General features: G+C 35.8%; 1 protein-coding gene across 1 annotated transcript in view; it reads left to right on the forward strand.

Moving 5' to 3' along the window:
* Positions 1–364: 364 nt before the first annotated feature.
* The window catches only part of LOC129268596 (signal peptide, CUB and EGF-like domain-containing protein 1), a gene marked incomplete at its 5' end in the record, with an annotated part of 29,443 nt that continues 13,698 nt past the window's right edge, over positions 365–16,109 (forward strand). The window contains 14 exons of the mRNA XM_054906134.2: positions 365–515; positions 1,480–1,602; positions 2,919–3,041; positions 3,972–4,094; positions 4,644–4,760; positions 6,549–6,587; positions 7,058–7,117; positions 9,242–9,358; positions 10,174–10,296; positions 10,835–10,951; positions 11,177–11,299; positions 11,768–11,974; positions 12,811–13,053; positions 15,659–15,853. Of these exons, the coding sequence (XP_054762109.2) occupies positions 365–515; positions 1,480–1,602; positions 2,919–3,041; positions 3,972–4,094; positions 4,644–4,760; positions 6,549–6,587; positions 7,058–7,117; positions 9,242–9,358; positions 10,174–10,296; positions 10,835–10,951; positions 11,177–11,299; positions 11,768–11,974; positions 12,811–13,053; positions 15,659–15,853 (1,861 nt within the window). The remainder of the gene's footprint in view (positions 516–1,479; positions 1,603–2,918; positions 3,042–3,971; positions 4,095–4,643; positions 4,761–6,548; positions 6,588–7,057; positions 7,118–9,241; positions 9,359–10,173; positions 10,297–10,834; positions 10,952–11,176; positions 11,300–11,767; positions 11,975–12,810; positions 13,054–15,658; positions 15,854–16,109) is intronic.

Here is a 16,109-nt window from a genome sequence, read left to right on the forward strand (position 1 = left end):
ATAAAATATTTTCCTCATTATAAGCTATTAATAAATATAAATAAATACTAGACTGGTGCATACCATTACATCAACCTGTTACTGATTGTGATTCAATCGGAATCTTCGTTACTATCAATTCTACAAATTCAAACATTATTTTGATTATTCATATGTCTTCAATGTTGCTATTATTAGTTAAAGTGACTTTCCCATGCGGCATATATTGTGGGCAATTTTAAAACCTGTCTAAAGTGACCACACAAGGGAAATACAAAACAGGTTCTTATACACACAAACTACCTCAATGGGCGTCGGTTTTAGTGGTCACTATAGGCAGGTGACTGCTATAGACAGGTGGCCACTAACACAGGTTTGACTTGAAACTACAAACTACATTGCAGGGAATACGGAGATAAATCAATGCAACGATGGCAGACATAGCTGTAGAGAAAATGAAGTTTGCACTCAAACAAGAAGATCGTACCGGTGCTCTTGTATTGATGGTTACAGCAGACAAGGAATCACGTGCACTGGTAAGTTACATGACACCTTTCCAAGGTCCAAGGTTCGATGCTCATCTCATAATCGCGATGCTATTGCGGCCATGATTTAAACGCTGTGCATATGAGCATGCGTAGCGATTTTGAATTCCAGCGCGACAGCTTTCCGTAAGCTCAAGCGCGCGCTACGCGACTATACAGTGCGTGTCAAAGTTATCGCAACCTCTTCTGACCAACATGAATGGCCATTGATGTATGCGTAAATGTTACGGATTACGCCAGCCTAGCGACGATATATCTTTTTTTGCTGCACCCAAAATACTTTTTCAAAATTTCTGTAAGATATGTCTACTCGAAAAGCGATCGCTATACACCTCAAGATTTTTGATGCCGGAAACTTCTGTCACTTTAACATGATATATTATGCTTACCTTTGTTCAAGTTTTCTGGATGTTTTTTTCTATGTACCGTCTTTATTAAAAAATATATAGATACATGTGTATTACATATATAAAATATATTTTGTTACTTTAACAACCATTTCTTTTGCTTTATGCTGCTCTAATATTACTATTTTATGGAATTTTACAAGTTGTGTTAATATACTAGATAATGTTATAGGAATATTTGCTAGATAATTATTAAAGGTAAAATTAACTTTTTCATTATTGTATGCAGTACACTTCATTTGTTTGTGCATGAAGAGAGGTGGAAAGATTTAACAAACTCCGCCATACAATTATTTTCAGCTCAGTGAAAGAGGGCTAATTTGGAAAAACTTTGTGTTCACTTGGAAGTATTTAATTGATATCATTCTTTCCACATACAAAACTCATCCTAAATTGTATTAAGAAAATTCATGTTCACAAAGTTAATGAATGTCTTCAACATCAAGAACTATGAATTTCATCCACCGTTTCCCTTTATGACATTCGAATGCATATTTCTGTCTTCATGCTTTTACAATTGTTTGTGCTATGCAAATACATTTTTACAGATGTGGACGAATGCCAAGTAAAAAGTGGAGGCTGCGTACACACTTGTATAAATACATTAGGAAGCTACCAATGCGGCTGCTATGCCGGGTTTACCTTGCACAGAGAGGGAAAGGATTGCTTAGGTAAGTGCGTGTTTACAGGAGAACACATAATGAATGGACGACATCACCTTCGCTCTGATTTTCTTCGTTTCACTTTTAATGTTCTTAGTGAATTTTTTATTTTATTTGTGTACGCGCTTGCCCATATATATACATTTTTTTGTATATGTCAAAATATTTCAGGGATTACAAAATATCTTGAATTGAATTTCGTTAAGCCATGTTTGAGAATGAGAGAGAGAGTTAAGGGTGAGAGGGTGTGCAAATGGGTGATTGTTTAAAAAAATGTTTTCTTGTTTGCTCTCTTTACCATTTTATCATTTTAGATATGTTTTGATGTGTTAAGTTTTACGTTATGGTGTTTTATAATCAATATTGATTTGTAATAACTTTATATAATAGTTTCACTTTTTAGTAATGTTCCTTCCATTAAGCATGGTAAGTGGTCGGTTTATGAACTACATTTGGTCCAATACGCACTTCGCCTAAGTCTCAATTAGTCGAATGACCAATTTGTGTAATATCTGCTTCGTTTAATTTATTAATTTATTAATTTTTTCTTTTCACTTTATCAAATGCAATTTTAGTTCATAAACTGCTGGTCTATTATAAAGTAAGTGGTGTTACACCAAGTAGATATTAGACCAAATAGGTATAGACTAACTGGCAAATAAAAAAAATTGTAAATGGGTCAGATGGTGATTGACCAAATGGCTATTAGACGAACTGATTGTAGAGGGTCTAGGATTAGGGTAAATTGCCAATTCGTTCACTGCCAACTCGTCCACTCACCACATGGTCTACCTTCATTTAGTCTAATGCCATTCCGTCCATCAACATTTCGTCTAACAACCACTTGGTACAATTACCATTTGATCCAATAATCACTTCGTCTAATGACCATTTGGTCTCATAACTATTTGTTCTAATATTCGTTATATTTTGATTCATTTTGCCCAATTAACACTAATTCGACCAAACGGTATATGGACTAAAATTGGACCAGCTATATTATTAGACGAAATGGTGAGTGGATGAAATGGCAATTTAACCATGTGGATATTGGACGAACTGATGGTAGACCAAATTATAGTATAGACGAGTTGGCAATTGGACGAATGAATGCTTGTAAGCAAGCAACTAGAGGACCAAAGGCTTACGGTCCTCTCCGAGGGACCTGGTAAAGAGGATTAATGCTTTACCAAAGGGCACTAGCGCACTAAGTGGGAATCGAACCCGGGTCACCGGAATCCGAAATTCCCGCTCTACCGACTGAGCTATCGCGCCTCTTTGATATTTTTACATAATTGGAACAATATTTATGTATTGCATTTCAGATAAAGATGAATGTACTACTGGAGAACACCGGTGTCAGCATGAATGTATAAACACGATAGGTAGTTACGAGTGTTCGTGTCCAAAAGGAATGTATTTAAATGAAGACGGAAGGACATGTTCAAGTAAGTCTTCAAAATTTTCTAAAAATTATGTGTGTTAGGTCATTTTTATATCTTATGCTACATTCACATCGAAGAATAAAAAGCAAGATAAAGGATTATCATGTCCATCATTGCAAATTGGAAAAATTGTATAACTCTTTAAAGGGGGAGTTCACCCTGAAGAAAGTTTATTGTAAAAATAGCAGAAAAATAATTAAAATATTGGTTATTATGTGAGGAAAATCCAGTAAAGAGTAAGGAAGTTATTAGAATTTTAAATTTTGGATTTGTGACTTCATGAACGAACAGCTGTCCCATATGTTATGTCATATAAAATGCCTAAATTTCAATTTGTAATGGTCCGTAATGACTTCTTTTTGTTTTCTTTTGAGGAACGGATATAATATGATGTGTCTATCGATGTACTGAATGCACAGTAAAAACATTTTAATTTTTCTGAGAAAATGACATTTCATTGATTTTTTTACCTTTCGATATGTAGGAGAGTCACTCGCATATGGCGTCACAAATCAAATAATTGAAATTCTAATAACGTTTATATTCTCTGATAGATTTTTCTCAAAACTTAGGCAGTATTTTTCATCATTTTTTCTTCATGTTTTACGATAAACTTTTTTGTCAGGGTGAACTTTTATGAGGCCGCCATCAATTACAAGCTTAACCGCTCACGATGGCGGTCTCCTGCGTTCATTAAATTTGGTTAATGTTCCTTTTTTATTATCAAAATGTGAAGTATATGCCCACACCATTTTTTCCTTCAAATTATGTATTATGTTTATATTGTATGCATTATGAATTATTTTGTTTATTACAAACAATGTAAATATTTGTGATAATGTATTGTGAACGCAGAAAAAAATAAAACAAACAAACATTAAACAAACTTCCGGGCCTTTAAACATTTTACCTCGTACTTTTATCCTTATGCAGATGATGCTGGTTGTTTAAATCCAGACCTTGATTGCGCTCACTATTGTGTTGATATAGCCAACGGTCTGTCCATCTGTCAGTGCAGACCAGGTTATCTTTTATCTGGTAGCAAGAACTGTATACGTAAGTATTCATTTAAAATTGTAACACTCCAAGTCGTCCACCAACACCAAAAATATAGTAAATCCACAGAAGTAGCCGAACATAATGAGGGGACGACACAACATGGTGTATGGGGAAAGATTTCCAAAAAGTCGCGAGCGAGCGAAAATTTCTACCTTTTCCCCAAAAATCTGATTTTGTAATAGATTTGGACAAATATATTCAGCAAATGATATCATATTCTACCCTCCTCTTTTTCCCATATTCTCCTTCTTTTTTTGAATGTGGATAAAAAATATGAATTTATTTGATTATACTTCGTTTATTTATTAACTGCATATTTACCAAAGGTAGCCACTTCTGTTCCGAAAACTGTTCTCCCAGCGGGCCATGCTATTATTATTACCCCGGCTTTAGCACGGCTACCTTGATCGGGCGCTCGAGCATAGAAGGCCCTATTCTTCTTATTGTTATCAATTATGTCAATGATATTGTTTGTTATCTTTGTATTTTTTTTTTGGGCCCCCATATATGCACCAGTGATAATTCAAATGTTTGATTATCTTTCAGCCACATGTTCTCTAGGTAATGGAGGGTGTCAACACGTGTGTACAGATTCACCAATCGGACCACTCTGTAGCTGTCACGAAAAATACAATCTTCATACCGATGGAAGAACGTGTGTAGGTAGGCCAAGGCCGTCATTCATTTCTCCTTTCACACCCTTTTATTATATTCACACCGTCTTATATTCACACCCTGTTATAGTCACACCCTTTCATATATTCACACCTTTTCATATTAAAAGTCTTTCATATTCACACCCGTAACACCCATTCATATTGACACCCTTTTATATTAAAACCCTTTCATATTCATACCTTTTTATTGACACCCTTTTAAATTCACGCCTTTTCATATTAAAAGCATTTCATATTCACATCCTTTTTTATTTAAACTCTTTCATGTTCACACCCTTAACACTCTTTCATATTCACAGCTTTTCTATTGACACCCTTTTACATTAACTTCCTTTCATATTAACACCCTTTCATATTCACCCCCTTTCATATTAACTCCCTCTCATATTCACACCCTTTTCTATTGACAACCTTTTACATTCACACCCTTTACTATTCAATACCCTTTTCTATTCACACCCTTTTAAGTTCACACCCCTTCGTGTATTCAAAAGCATACTAAAAATATCTTCACGCCATCGGCACGAATGCACTGACAACTTAATTGCACACAAAAATATGATTCAATAAAAACTGGGTTCATTTTCATAATACTCTATAACAATAATTTATCTATTATCTATAATCTTCAATTTCGCATGATCATTGTGCTTTCTTTTTTAATCGTGCATTTGATGTACCTGAAGAAAGAATAAACAAATTATTCATTTGACCTGGTTTAAATGATTTTGATCCCAAGTGATACATTTTTTTAATCATTATATTCAATGCCCCGTTGAGTCAAAATACATATTAATGAATTTGTAACATTTGTGTTTGGAACGTATCCCCCATTTTTTTGTTAATAAAGTTTATGGTTTGTTTTGGTTTACATTATAACGTGTAGAATGTACAGTGAACAAACATGGAAATTGCTTATGAAAATGCTAATTAATTGATATAAATACTAACAAACGATGCGGACCTCTCCATTCAGAACCATCATGCACGAATCTGTTCTTCCCAAATCAGAATAATGGGAATTATAAGGGCCCGTTTCATTAAAACGTATTATAATAACAATTATCCAATAACAGTTTAAAGCTACTGAAATCGTACAATTTGATTGGCTGATTGTAACATTGTTATAGATATTGTGCGAGTGTTATTACACCAAGTCTTGATTGAACGGGACCCTGATCCGAAGTTCAAAGGCAGAAGTTAATGCTATCCTTTTCTGAAAGTTTTTTATATTTAAACTTGTTTTGTAGATAGAAACTAACACCAAGTTTTTATCAAATTTTGCTTCTTGTTTACTAGCAATAGATCCTTGTCGGATGTGCGTGCATCTGCAAAGTTGAAATCTCCCAATAGTAGTCTTGGTAGTATATGATTTGCTATTTGATCGCACCGTCCTTTGTAGTAGTTTGCTTTAATAGATAGTACAAGTTTGAATGATAGACGAATAGTATCCTTAACGTGTCGTTCATATTTATGAGCAATTCCTTCTTTTATTCGAATTAGGAGTTTTGATAATCATGTAAACAAGTAAAGCCTTCACATCGAATAAAGAGGAAGAATTTTTTTTTTTTGGAAGAGTAAATTTTTTGCCATTTTGAAATGATGTTAAAGGAAAAATAAAGACGAAAGTTTATTGGAGAAACTAAACTGTCAGATGCGCGCGCATCCATGAATTTACTCTCTTCTGATTCGTCAAAATTCAAACCACGTCCATGATGAAGATGTTTACCGACACTTTCTCGTATCTTTTTCAACCTAATGCTATCGCATGGAGAGGCGTACGACGATCCGGACGACTATTCCTCCACTTCAGGTACATATCACGCGATTGTCACATGGTTTTCACGTGACTCCCACGCGGCAGTCACATGGAAACAATAATTTGCTAATCATGTGACATTATGCATATGAAATGTAATAAAATTTTCACGTTGAAAACATTCTAATTACAAAACATCCGATTTATTAGAATGGTATTTTTTAACAATAAAGAACCCAACTTCTCCAGAATTCGGAATGTTATTTAAAGGTATCTGTGTAAATTTATCCAAACACGCTACACAAAATACTGGCGCAAGAGAGTATTAAGTTTTGATTTTTTATATGTTAAGATTGAACTTATCTTCAGTGGAACAACGGCAATCATAAAAAAAACGAGATGCAAATTGAGGTACAGTGAACGGTTAATCGTTCAAATCTTGTGCGTCGGAATTTTGTGTTGTGGTTTGGTAAAGAGCTAAACTTTCATATGCAAATGACGTGATTAAAACCGGTCTCTTTCAGCGCTTCGCGCAGATGAGGTTCTCGGTCCAAGACACAATGGGGCATCATTATCTGGGATAGGTACGCTCGAGTTTAAATGTGTAGAACTTTTCTTTCACAAATATGTTCTCTGTCTTTGTTTCGTGTTTAGTATTAGAATATGTGTTTTACTGTTCCAGTTGCCTGTTCGTAGTAATCAATTATCGGTTTGTCTTTTACCATTAAGAACTTTTCAATTTGCGCGTCTACCAGTGGACGTGACGTAAGTACGGCATAATATCATGCATTGTGTTCACGGTATACAAAGTAGAAAACGCGATACATAGAGCATGCGCAATGTTAATGATGTACACACTGCCTGTCCACGATCCAGGCGAAAGACACGATTGAAGAGAAATCCACGTCGCTTTCACAAACAGTTGAAATGTGATGCGCCAATCGTTGAGTCTGGGCATGCGCAGTGTGCCACCTTCTTTCATTTCGTCGACTTGGTAAACCGTGAACAAAAAGTAGGTTGTTATGACGTACTTACGTGACATCCACCAGTGGACGTGCACATCGAGAACTCCCCAATTCCACGGCTGGTCGGCGCAAGAGCTGAACGAGGGACGACAATGCACCATTAAAGACTCCTTTTTTTGTATCAAAGATGATCTAAGGGTCACGGCTAATATGCGCAAATCAAGACAATAGTATTTCATAATAAGGAAAACACTTCTCATATCCAAAGATTTACAAAAATTGCCGCTGCAGATTGGTATTATTTTGTTAGTCACTTTTCTACGCCGATAGTCCTACCAAGGGGCTGCAAACTTTTAAAAAGATCTTTGATAGTATTAAAATTTGCAGATGATACTGCTTACTGGGTATATTTAAATGAATTCCTTTCTTTTTAGAAAGGTATTCTTTTTTGTAAAAAAATCATTCTCGGTCTATGAAGTGACAATTGACACATCTCGCGTACTTACTAACCGCGTGATTCATGTTCTCATCCATTCACGTCCATAGAAATTTGTGATCAATTTTACCATTGTAGACATTACCATTGAAACCTCCGCGTGGATTGGCTGGCTGGCCCCGTTACCATGGTAGTTATAAGCAAGTGCAAATTTCCCATAAGTGTAATAAAGTGCTTTATGAAATGGCTCCTGATGAAATAATCGGTACTTTCCGCGCAAAGTCAATCACTGCAGATACATTTTGTTGTCTTTTGTTAAGTTCTTGCAATTTCAAGCCAAAAACACCCAAATTACTGGAGGAAAACCTATTTATTCATATTTGCTGGAGGACCGACAGAATTTCGATATCACTTGGCTTTTTATTCAAATTCACGCTGTTTATAGAAAATGCATTATGATATTGATAGTACCAAGTATATCATTATCTGTCTTCGTATCAAATCCATTCAAGAACAAAAGATCCATCTCTTAAAACGACGTTTTATAAACAGCGGATATCTCCCAAAAGAAACCAAAAAACAGACCTGTGTGAGTTTGTAATTCAAATGTTTAGATTTGAATTATTTTTTTCTTATTTGAGTTAGGTTTTTTTTTACTCTTATGAGTTGATTGTTGATTATCCTCGTAATACATAGTGCATGGTTATTATTATTATTTTTTTTTGCATTTATTGAAAATTTTAATATTAATGTCACATAAATGTAATCAAATGAGGTTTAAGTAACAGTAGGTTAAAGTTATTCGATTGACAGACAGAATCACGAAAACCATAGTGGAATTACAATTTTTCGGGAATGATATCTCCATTACGAGATTTATGGACGTGATAATATCAATAATGCGTATTGAATGAAAAAAACATATATATATATGCATATATATATATACATATATATATGTATTATGTAGTAATGAAGTGATGGGGTCTTTCATTCAATATCTTGGAGGAACATGATGGAAAACATCGCTCAAGTCAATGAAATATCACAACCCCATTGCAGAAATCATGCAAATCAAAGAAAGCTGTTGGTCAACTACATGGGCCTCTAAACATAATCAGTCCTGTCAATAAGAGCCATACGACTCTTAATAAACACTTAGCACCTTGACGATACAATACTTCAGAGAATATTAATGTATACGAGATTGTTAAAAGTTTACCCGTAATAAGTGCAATGACTTGAAGAAGTCCTCAGACTGTATAATATCTTCTGCTGCTACTTAATGGTCGCTACTTTGTCCACAGAGACATGCGGTCTGAACAACGGTGGATGTGATCGGGAGTGTGAGGACACACCGACTGGTGTGCAGTGCAGCTGTCCTGAAGGTTTTGACCTGCTGGCCGATGGGCGGACGTGTAATGGTGAGTACGAGACCTGTCCAGAGAGTCCATCTGGTGCCGAACCCTGCCAGAACGACAGTGTGTTCACAGTGTCCCCCCTACCCAAAATAGTAGGGGGGGGGGGCAAAATATCAAATGTCCCCCTACTATTTCTTTTATTTTGTGATGGAAAGAAATACATCATTCAAAATCGAAATGAAATATATTTTGGACGATGAGATGACCTTAATTTTGGGGTGATAGCCTTTTTTTAAATATTTATTTTTTGGGTTGTCAAATTTATTTAGGTCGAAATGACCTGACATTTTGGGTGATAACCCTTTTTTTCTTGTCAAATGTTCTAGCCTCTGGCCCCCCTACCTTTGGGGAGATATTTCCGCCATTGACATTGGTGTATATCATTCATGTTTAAATAAGAACTTTGACTAAAAAAGAAAACAAGGATTAGACCTCCATATTTATAATGACATCTTGCAGCTCTTTGAATGACTTCTGTTAAATATATGTATTTATCCTCAACGAATTGAAACGTGCTATTTTTTTATCTTGTATGGTACCGTTATTACCGTTTTCTGGTTTTGTTAATCGTTACATCTTTCTATATGCTATGGTACACATGTTTAATAATTCTCCTGCCATGTATTGTATTATGGATGTATTTTAACTGTGCAGGGATCTCTTATAAAGCAGTTCTATACTAGAGATACTACCCTTGGTATATATAAAACAGAATGAATAAATAAATTAATTAATAACCATCTCGTTTGATGCTAATGTATGTTATATTTTATTATATTTCATGGTTGAAATAGATTTAAATTGATTCTTTATTTCAGACCGTGACGAATGCATGGTGGATAATGGCGGTTGCTCTCATTTTTGTACGAATCGTTTAGGTTCATATGAATGTACATGTCCCAAAGGGTACAAGCTTACGTCAGAAGGACTTGCATGTGAAGGTAAGCAAAAAAAAAAGAATTTGCGGTGAGCTATGTGCGCTTCGTGGTCTAGTGGTTCTGACTCTCGCCTTTCAAACAGAGGGTCGTGAATTTGAATCCTAGCCATGGCGTGTTTTCCTTCAGCAAGAAATTCATCCACACTGTGCTGCACTCGACCCAGGTGAAAATTTGGTGTGAAATGCATTCTGCATCAAACTTTAAATGAATGGAAAATGTCATATCATCTTACCCGATGGCAGTTCTTAACCTTGTCAAAGAAACTGTCTTTATATTGCTGTGGACCTTTCCTACTTTCAGATGTGTCAAGGATGGTAAGATCGAATACTTATGTAGATTATTCACAATTTGCCCGTAACACAAAGGTTGGCGATTAATCGCTAAATGAATTAGCCTACCATGGTCACCGTTGAATGCGCATTTTGCTAAGTAGATTAGCTGGGAACCAATCAGAATTGTTCTTTCAAAGTAGCGATTAATCGTTAACCTTCGTGTTACAGTGTCGATATCATTCTTAGTGGGTTTTCTTTATTCTATATAGATGTAAATGAATGCGCTATGAATGATACCTGTGATCACTCCTGCGTCAATCTCCCGGGAAGCTTCAGATGTCTTTGCGATGCAGGCTTCCAAGCGTATGGAATAACACACTGCGGAGGTAGGTGGATTCTCATGAACAGTGCTGGCCCTACTGTGTACCCTTGTGGAACCATGTGTAACATTTACAATTTTCGTTCTTACTATCATCGTTATTATTATTATCTTGTGCTAGTCATCAGGTGATGTTATTAATCATTGTTCACTGTCAACCATCAGCCCCTGCGACAAAACATATTTTCTCTACATGAACATAATCATTACAAACTTTCTTTTTTCTCTGTAGATGTTGACGAATGTTCGATCAACAACGGAGGATGTCAGCATGGTTGTCATAATACACAGGGAAGCTACGAGTGTTTCTGCAGAGAAGGTTTTAAACTTCATCCAAATAGGAAAGATTGTATAGGTATTGATTATATCTTGTTTGTTATTTTCTTAGTATCTCCCAAGAATATATGCCATTCAAATATGCCCATCGTCTTAAAGGTGGCTTCCTATGTGATGATCTCATAAATGCCAAGTGACACAAGCGAAATTGACTCAAGGCTAACCAAAACGTTTACGTTATTGACAATAGCATCATATCGGTACGTTTATAAAAGGTTTCGTCTGTGTGTCTGTAACATAACTAGGCCTGTAGATCTCTTTGTAGATCTTGGTTGTGTAGCGTTTTGAGCATTTGATAGTTTACATTATTCACATGCTCGACTGAATTCTTATTAATAGTTAACATCAGGAACTTTCCCGTCCTAAAACGTAAAGTCCATATTCACTATAAAAGGACAAGCCAGAAATCTCTGTACATTGTGCAACTTCTACAGGTGTATAACACTCATACTATTATCTTACTAATACCTATATTTCGAACGAGCAGCCACTAGATGTCTTCCGCTGAGGACACCAGCCCGTGCTATCCTCCAGTGCGCCACAGAGGGTACCGACGAGGTCTGTTCTCTATTCTGCGAGTCCAACTCGCACTTCATAGCTTCAGGACAAGGAACGTTCAACTACCAGTGCGGCGAGAGTACGCATTTCGAATGGACTCATGGCGCGACCAATGATACACTTCCTAGCTGTTCGGGTAAGATATTGGAATGTCACTGGACACGCAGTGGCGCCAGGATGTCAGGTAACCAGATACTGGTTATAACCCCCGCAAAAACAAAACAAAAAGTTTGGAAATCTGAGTTTGGCCATTAATTTCTCCCGACTCCCAATTTTACACAATGCATATTTGATATCATTAAAAAGGTCATTAAATTTTCTTTAAAATAATACCATGCTTGTTATGATCATGCTATCACGAAAAGAGCAATATTCAAAAGTGTTGGATGAGGTCTGAATTGAAAAGCTGCAAAATAGAGCAGAAAAAGTCATGAAGGGTCAATACAGAACATGATTGTTTTGTCTGTGTCAATAGAGGTGAAAGTCTAGTCAAATCAAGCCCCTGCTCCTTCAATTTTGATGTTTTGTTGTGGTTTATGTAGTGATGATTCTGTGAGATAACATGGTTTGAGTCGTGGTTTGTAATACCCATGCATGATTGTTTGTTTATTATGTGTTTGCTTGTGCAGAGGGGTCCATGTTAATGTTGATGGTTCATGAAAAAAAAGACTCATCACTAAGAACAGTGGCTTTCAATATTGTGTCATTTTGCAACTTTTGAATTTTGAAACAACACCAAACTGATGCTGTTTTAATATTATTTGGTGTTGTATAAACACCTATCTGGTGTTAGACCAAAACCAAACTGGTGTTATTAAACACTTCTCTGTTGTGGCTTTTATATAGATCCCGGGCTTGTGATAAATCGACTATTTATTTAACCCTTATTACACTTTGTTTCTAAGAGCTAAAATAACCCTTCGATATCTGAACAGCTCTTGTAATTCACATATTTTGTTTACTTCGTTTCAGCTTCGACTGACGTCCCAATGGTTAGTCGAAAGGCACGCCTTTTCTTCTCCACCAGCCGTTGTGAGCTACAGCGACGGGTCACACGCCAACTTTCCAAAACCATCAACCAAAGGTTATCAGGTACTGAAAGCCTGCCCGACGAGTCTAACACTGAGTCGACCTTTGACCCTGCTGACCCACCAGCGCCCTCATCGGCGGCATGGGAGAGCCGTAACTTCAATTCTACATCCCTCGCCAGTGACGGTAAAACGCCGTTTCTGCACCGAAACCAATTATCTGAAAGCACAGTCTTGACATACTAGTACACGCTTCCATCTCTCTTCCTCGATATTCACAAATACAGAGGCACAAAGAATATTTTGAATGGAATGAACCACAAATTCGCAAAAACTTTTTTTTATTGCACTTATTTTCATTGAACACATTCATTGACATCCATGAATGAAACTCGCCTAGGCACGTTTTTGGATGCTCTGATTGCTCTCATGAATTCATTGCCAATATTTTTTTAGTTAAAGCCTTTTGCAGTTGAACGAAAATTGACTAAAATTTGCCACAAGATCATGCTTTTTTAAAGTTACTTTTTTATTTGCATGTTTAAAATAGGCCTTGCACCATAATGCTCTCACGTTCACAATTCAATCCCGAGAAGGATTTCTGAGAACTTTGGTTCACATTTTTACAGCCCTCAATATTTCGAATTATAACAAGAAGCGCCATGACCTCTCACCTATGCCCCGGAAATGGTGTGTCAACAGGGTCGGGTCGGGTCAAACGCCTCATACCGTGAGTTCCATGTTAATGTTTACCCTCTGATCATGTTATCGTCTTTTACCATGGTTATCTGACTTTCAAAACCCGATATCGTTATCCTCTTTCTCGGCATTTCTTATGGCATGTCCCTATCCCTTTTTACTCAAGAGAGGGCGCTTTAAAGAATCTATGTTGGGGAAATATTGAGTGATATTCCAATGATCTTTTCATTGTGTGCCAAATGACAAGTTCTAATTAAATGTGAGAAATAAAGAACTGAGAGCAATGCTCTTGCATTAGTCTTCTCAAAACCCTAATACATTGAAATATTTAATGAGATAAAACAGAAAAAATGGGGGAAAAAAGATTAAAAAATATATAGCTATAAAAGCGCCCTTCCAAACCAAATCTCTTCAATGATACCCACTTCCATCTCAAAACCTTTCTGCATGATGCTTTATTACACTTGTATGCTCTAATAGACTAGTTCGGCACTTTCCTATTTTCCATGCTTAAAAGGGCATATCTACCCAGAATGGCCTGCATGAAAATGGAGTATAGCTAGAATGATTAATGACTGTTTTTAATAGTTCTTTTAGTACCCTTCTGCATGATGTGCTATAAAAATATTTTCATTGATAAGTGTATGAAAGTTGTGTTTTTTCAAAGATCATGTTTCTTTTTACTACCATTGGCTGTTCTTTGTTTGAATATAATACTAAACTGAAAAACACCGGTGTTAATTTAACACCAGCCTGGTATTTATATCGGTCCACTCAAAAGAGGTGTTGAAACAACACCAATTTGGCGTTAGGCTAACACCAATTTGGCATTTAAGCATCACCAATTAGTGTTAAACCGATATCGGTTTGAATCTAAACTGGTGTTGTTTCAACACCTCTCTGGTTTGGACCGATAAACATACCGGGCTGCTGTGAAATAAACACCGTTTTTTCAGTGTAATGGTGTGTCAGAAGTAATGATCTCAACTGTAATTATCATAATGATAAATTGCCAACAGGTTGATTTGAATGTAATGAGAAATATCAATCAAACACAATGTCAACCATTACAGCAAATTATGATATCAAATGAGACGGTCGCTTGCTATTGAATTTTAAGATTTGCATTTAGTTTTTTGTGGTATGCAAATAAGAGAATCGATGGTATGACACACAAGTATACAATAGATTACATTTTTAATAGATCGATGTATTTCTCCAATAAATGTAAAACATGGTTAATCTTTCCTTAAACATTGTGACATCACGATCATATTATGTTCGATCGAGGTTACTTGTGTTGCTGCATTATCGAGTCGATGAACATATGAACATTTGGAATTTGATACAATAGAGCATTTAAATAATAGTGAAGAATTGACATCTCGAGTTTTCACCTTCAATAGTACTGACTAACTTTATATGCATGTAATTTCTCATGCATTTTTTTTGCTTTCGAAAAGCTCCACTTCATATGTTGTGATTATGATTTTGTTTACATTCTATGACGTCATTTCCTAAAAGATTTTTTATATTCCACATTGAAAATGTCTGTTTATCTAATTTTCCTTTCTCAAAATGTATGGTTAATGATTTTAATATTTTGTCTCCGTTTGAATCACATTTTAACTCAGGGTTACAAGATTTTTCTGACGTCAATCCTGAAAAGAATTTTTTTAAATTCCATTAAAAAGATGTGTATTTATCTACTTTCCTTTCTAAAAATGTATGGTAAATCATCTAGATTTTTCGTTTTTGTTGTATATCCTTTTGTAATTTAGAGCAAAGGATCTTTACGGTTAAAATCTTACAGCTTATACGTCGTTACATATTGTTAAACTTAATCCTTCCCCAATACTGAATAAAAGATTGAATAAATAAATAAGCAAATAAATGAGTAAATAAACAGATGACTTAAGTAATAAATAGATAAATATAAACAATAGTAAACAATTAAAAAGTTGAAATATGCCAAAATAGTACGAAAACAAATACAAAATTAAAGCAAAGTTGTTTGAAGTTCGATTGAGGAGAGTTATGTTTTCTTTGCGAAAATGGATAACGGATTACCTCTAAACTTTAACCTTTTATAGCCGGAGGATGTCGGAGAGATTGTGAGGTGAGTTTTCTCAATCTTAGCTGTGATCAACAACCTGCTGCGAGGAGAAAACGAATGGCTGGTCGACTGACATCGTCTTCCTCCTCGATCACGGATGATGGGGGAAGTGGATCATTGATCACGGCTTATGTGGAGATCGTCATCAGAGCCAGGCTCAATGGAGAGACATGTAAGGATTTCATTTGACCTTTATTTTGATTCAGCAACGATACACTGCAAAACCCCGGTGTTAATTTAACACCAGCCTCAACAATATCGGAAGATATCAGAAAAGTGTTGAAACAACAACACTTTAGAATCAAACCGATGTTGGCTTAACACTAATTAGTGTTGCTTAGATGCCAAATTGGTGTTAGCCTAACGCCAAACCGGTGTTGTTTTAACACCTCTCTGGTGTGTTCCGATATAGATACCAGGCTGGCGTT

This window comes from Lytechinus pictus, chromosome 9 (assembly GCF_037042905.1).
Source record: "Lytechinus pictus isolate F3 Inbred chromosome 9, Lp3.0, whole genome shotgun sequence".
Classification (NCBI taxonomy): domain Eukaryota; kingdom Metazoa; phylum Echinodermata; class Echinoidea; order Temnopleuroida; family Toxopneustidae; genus Lytechinus; species Lytechinus pictus.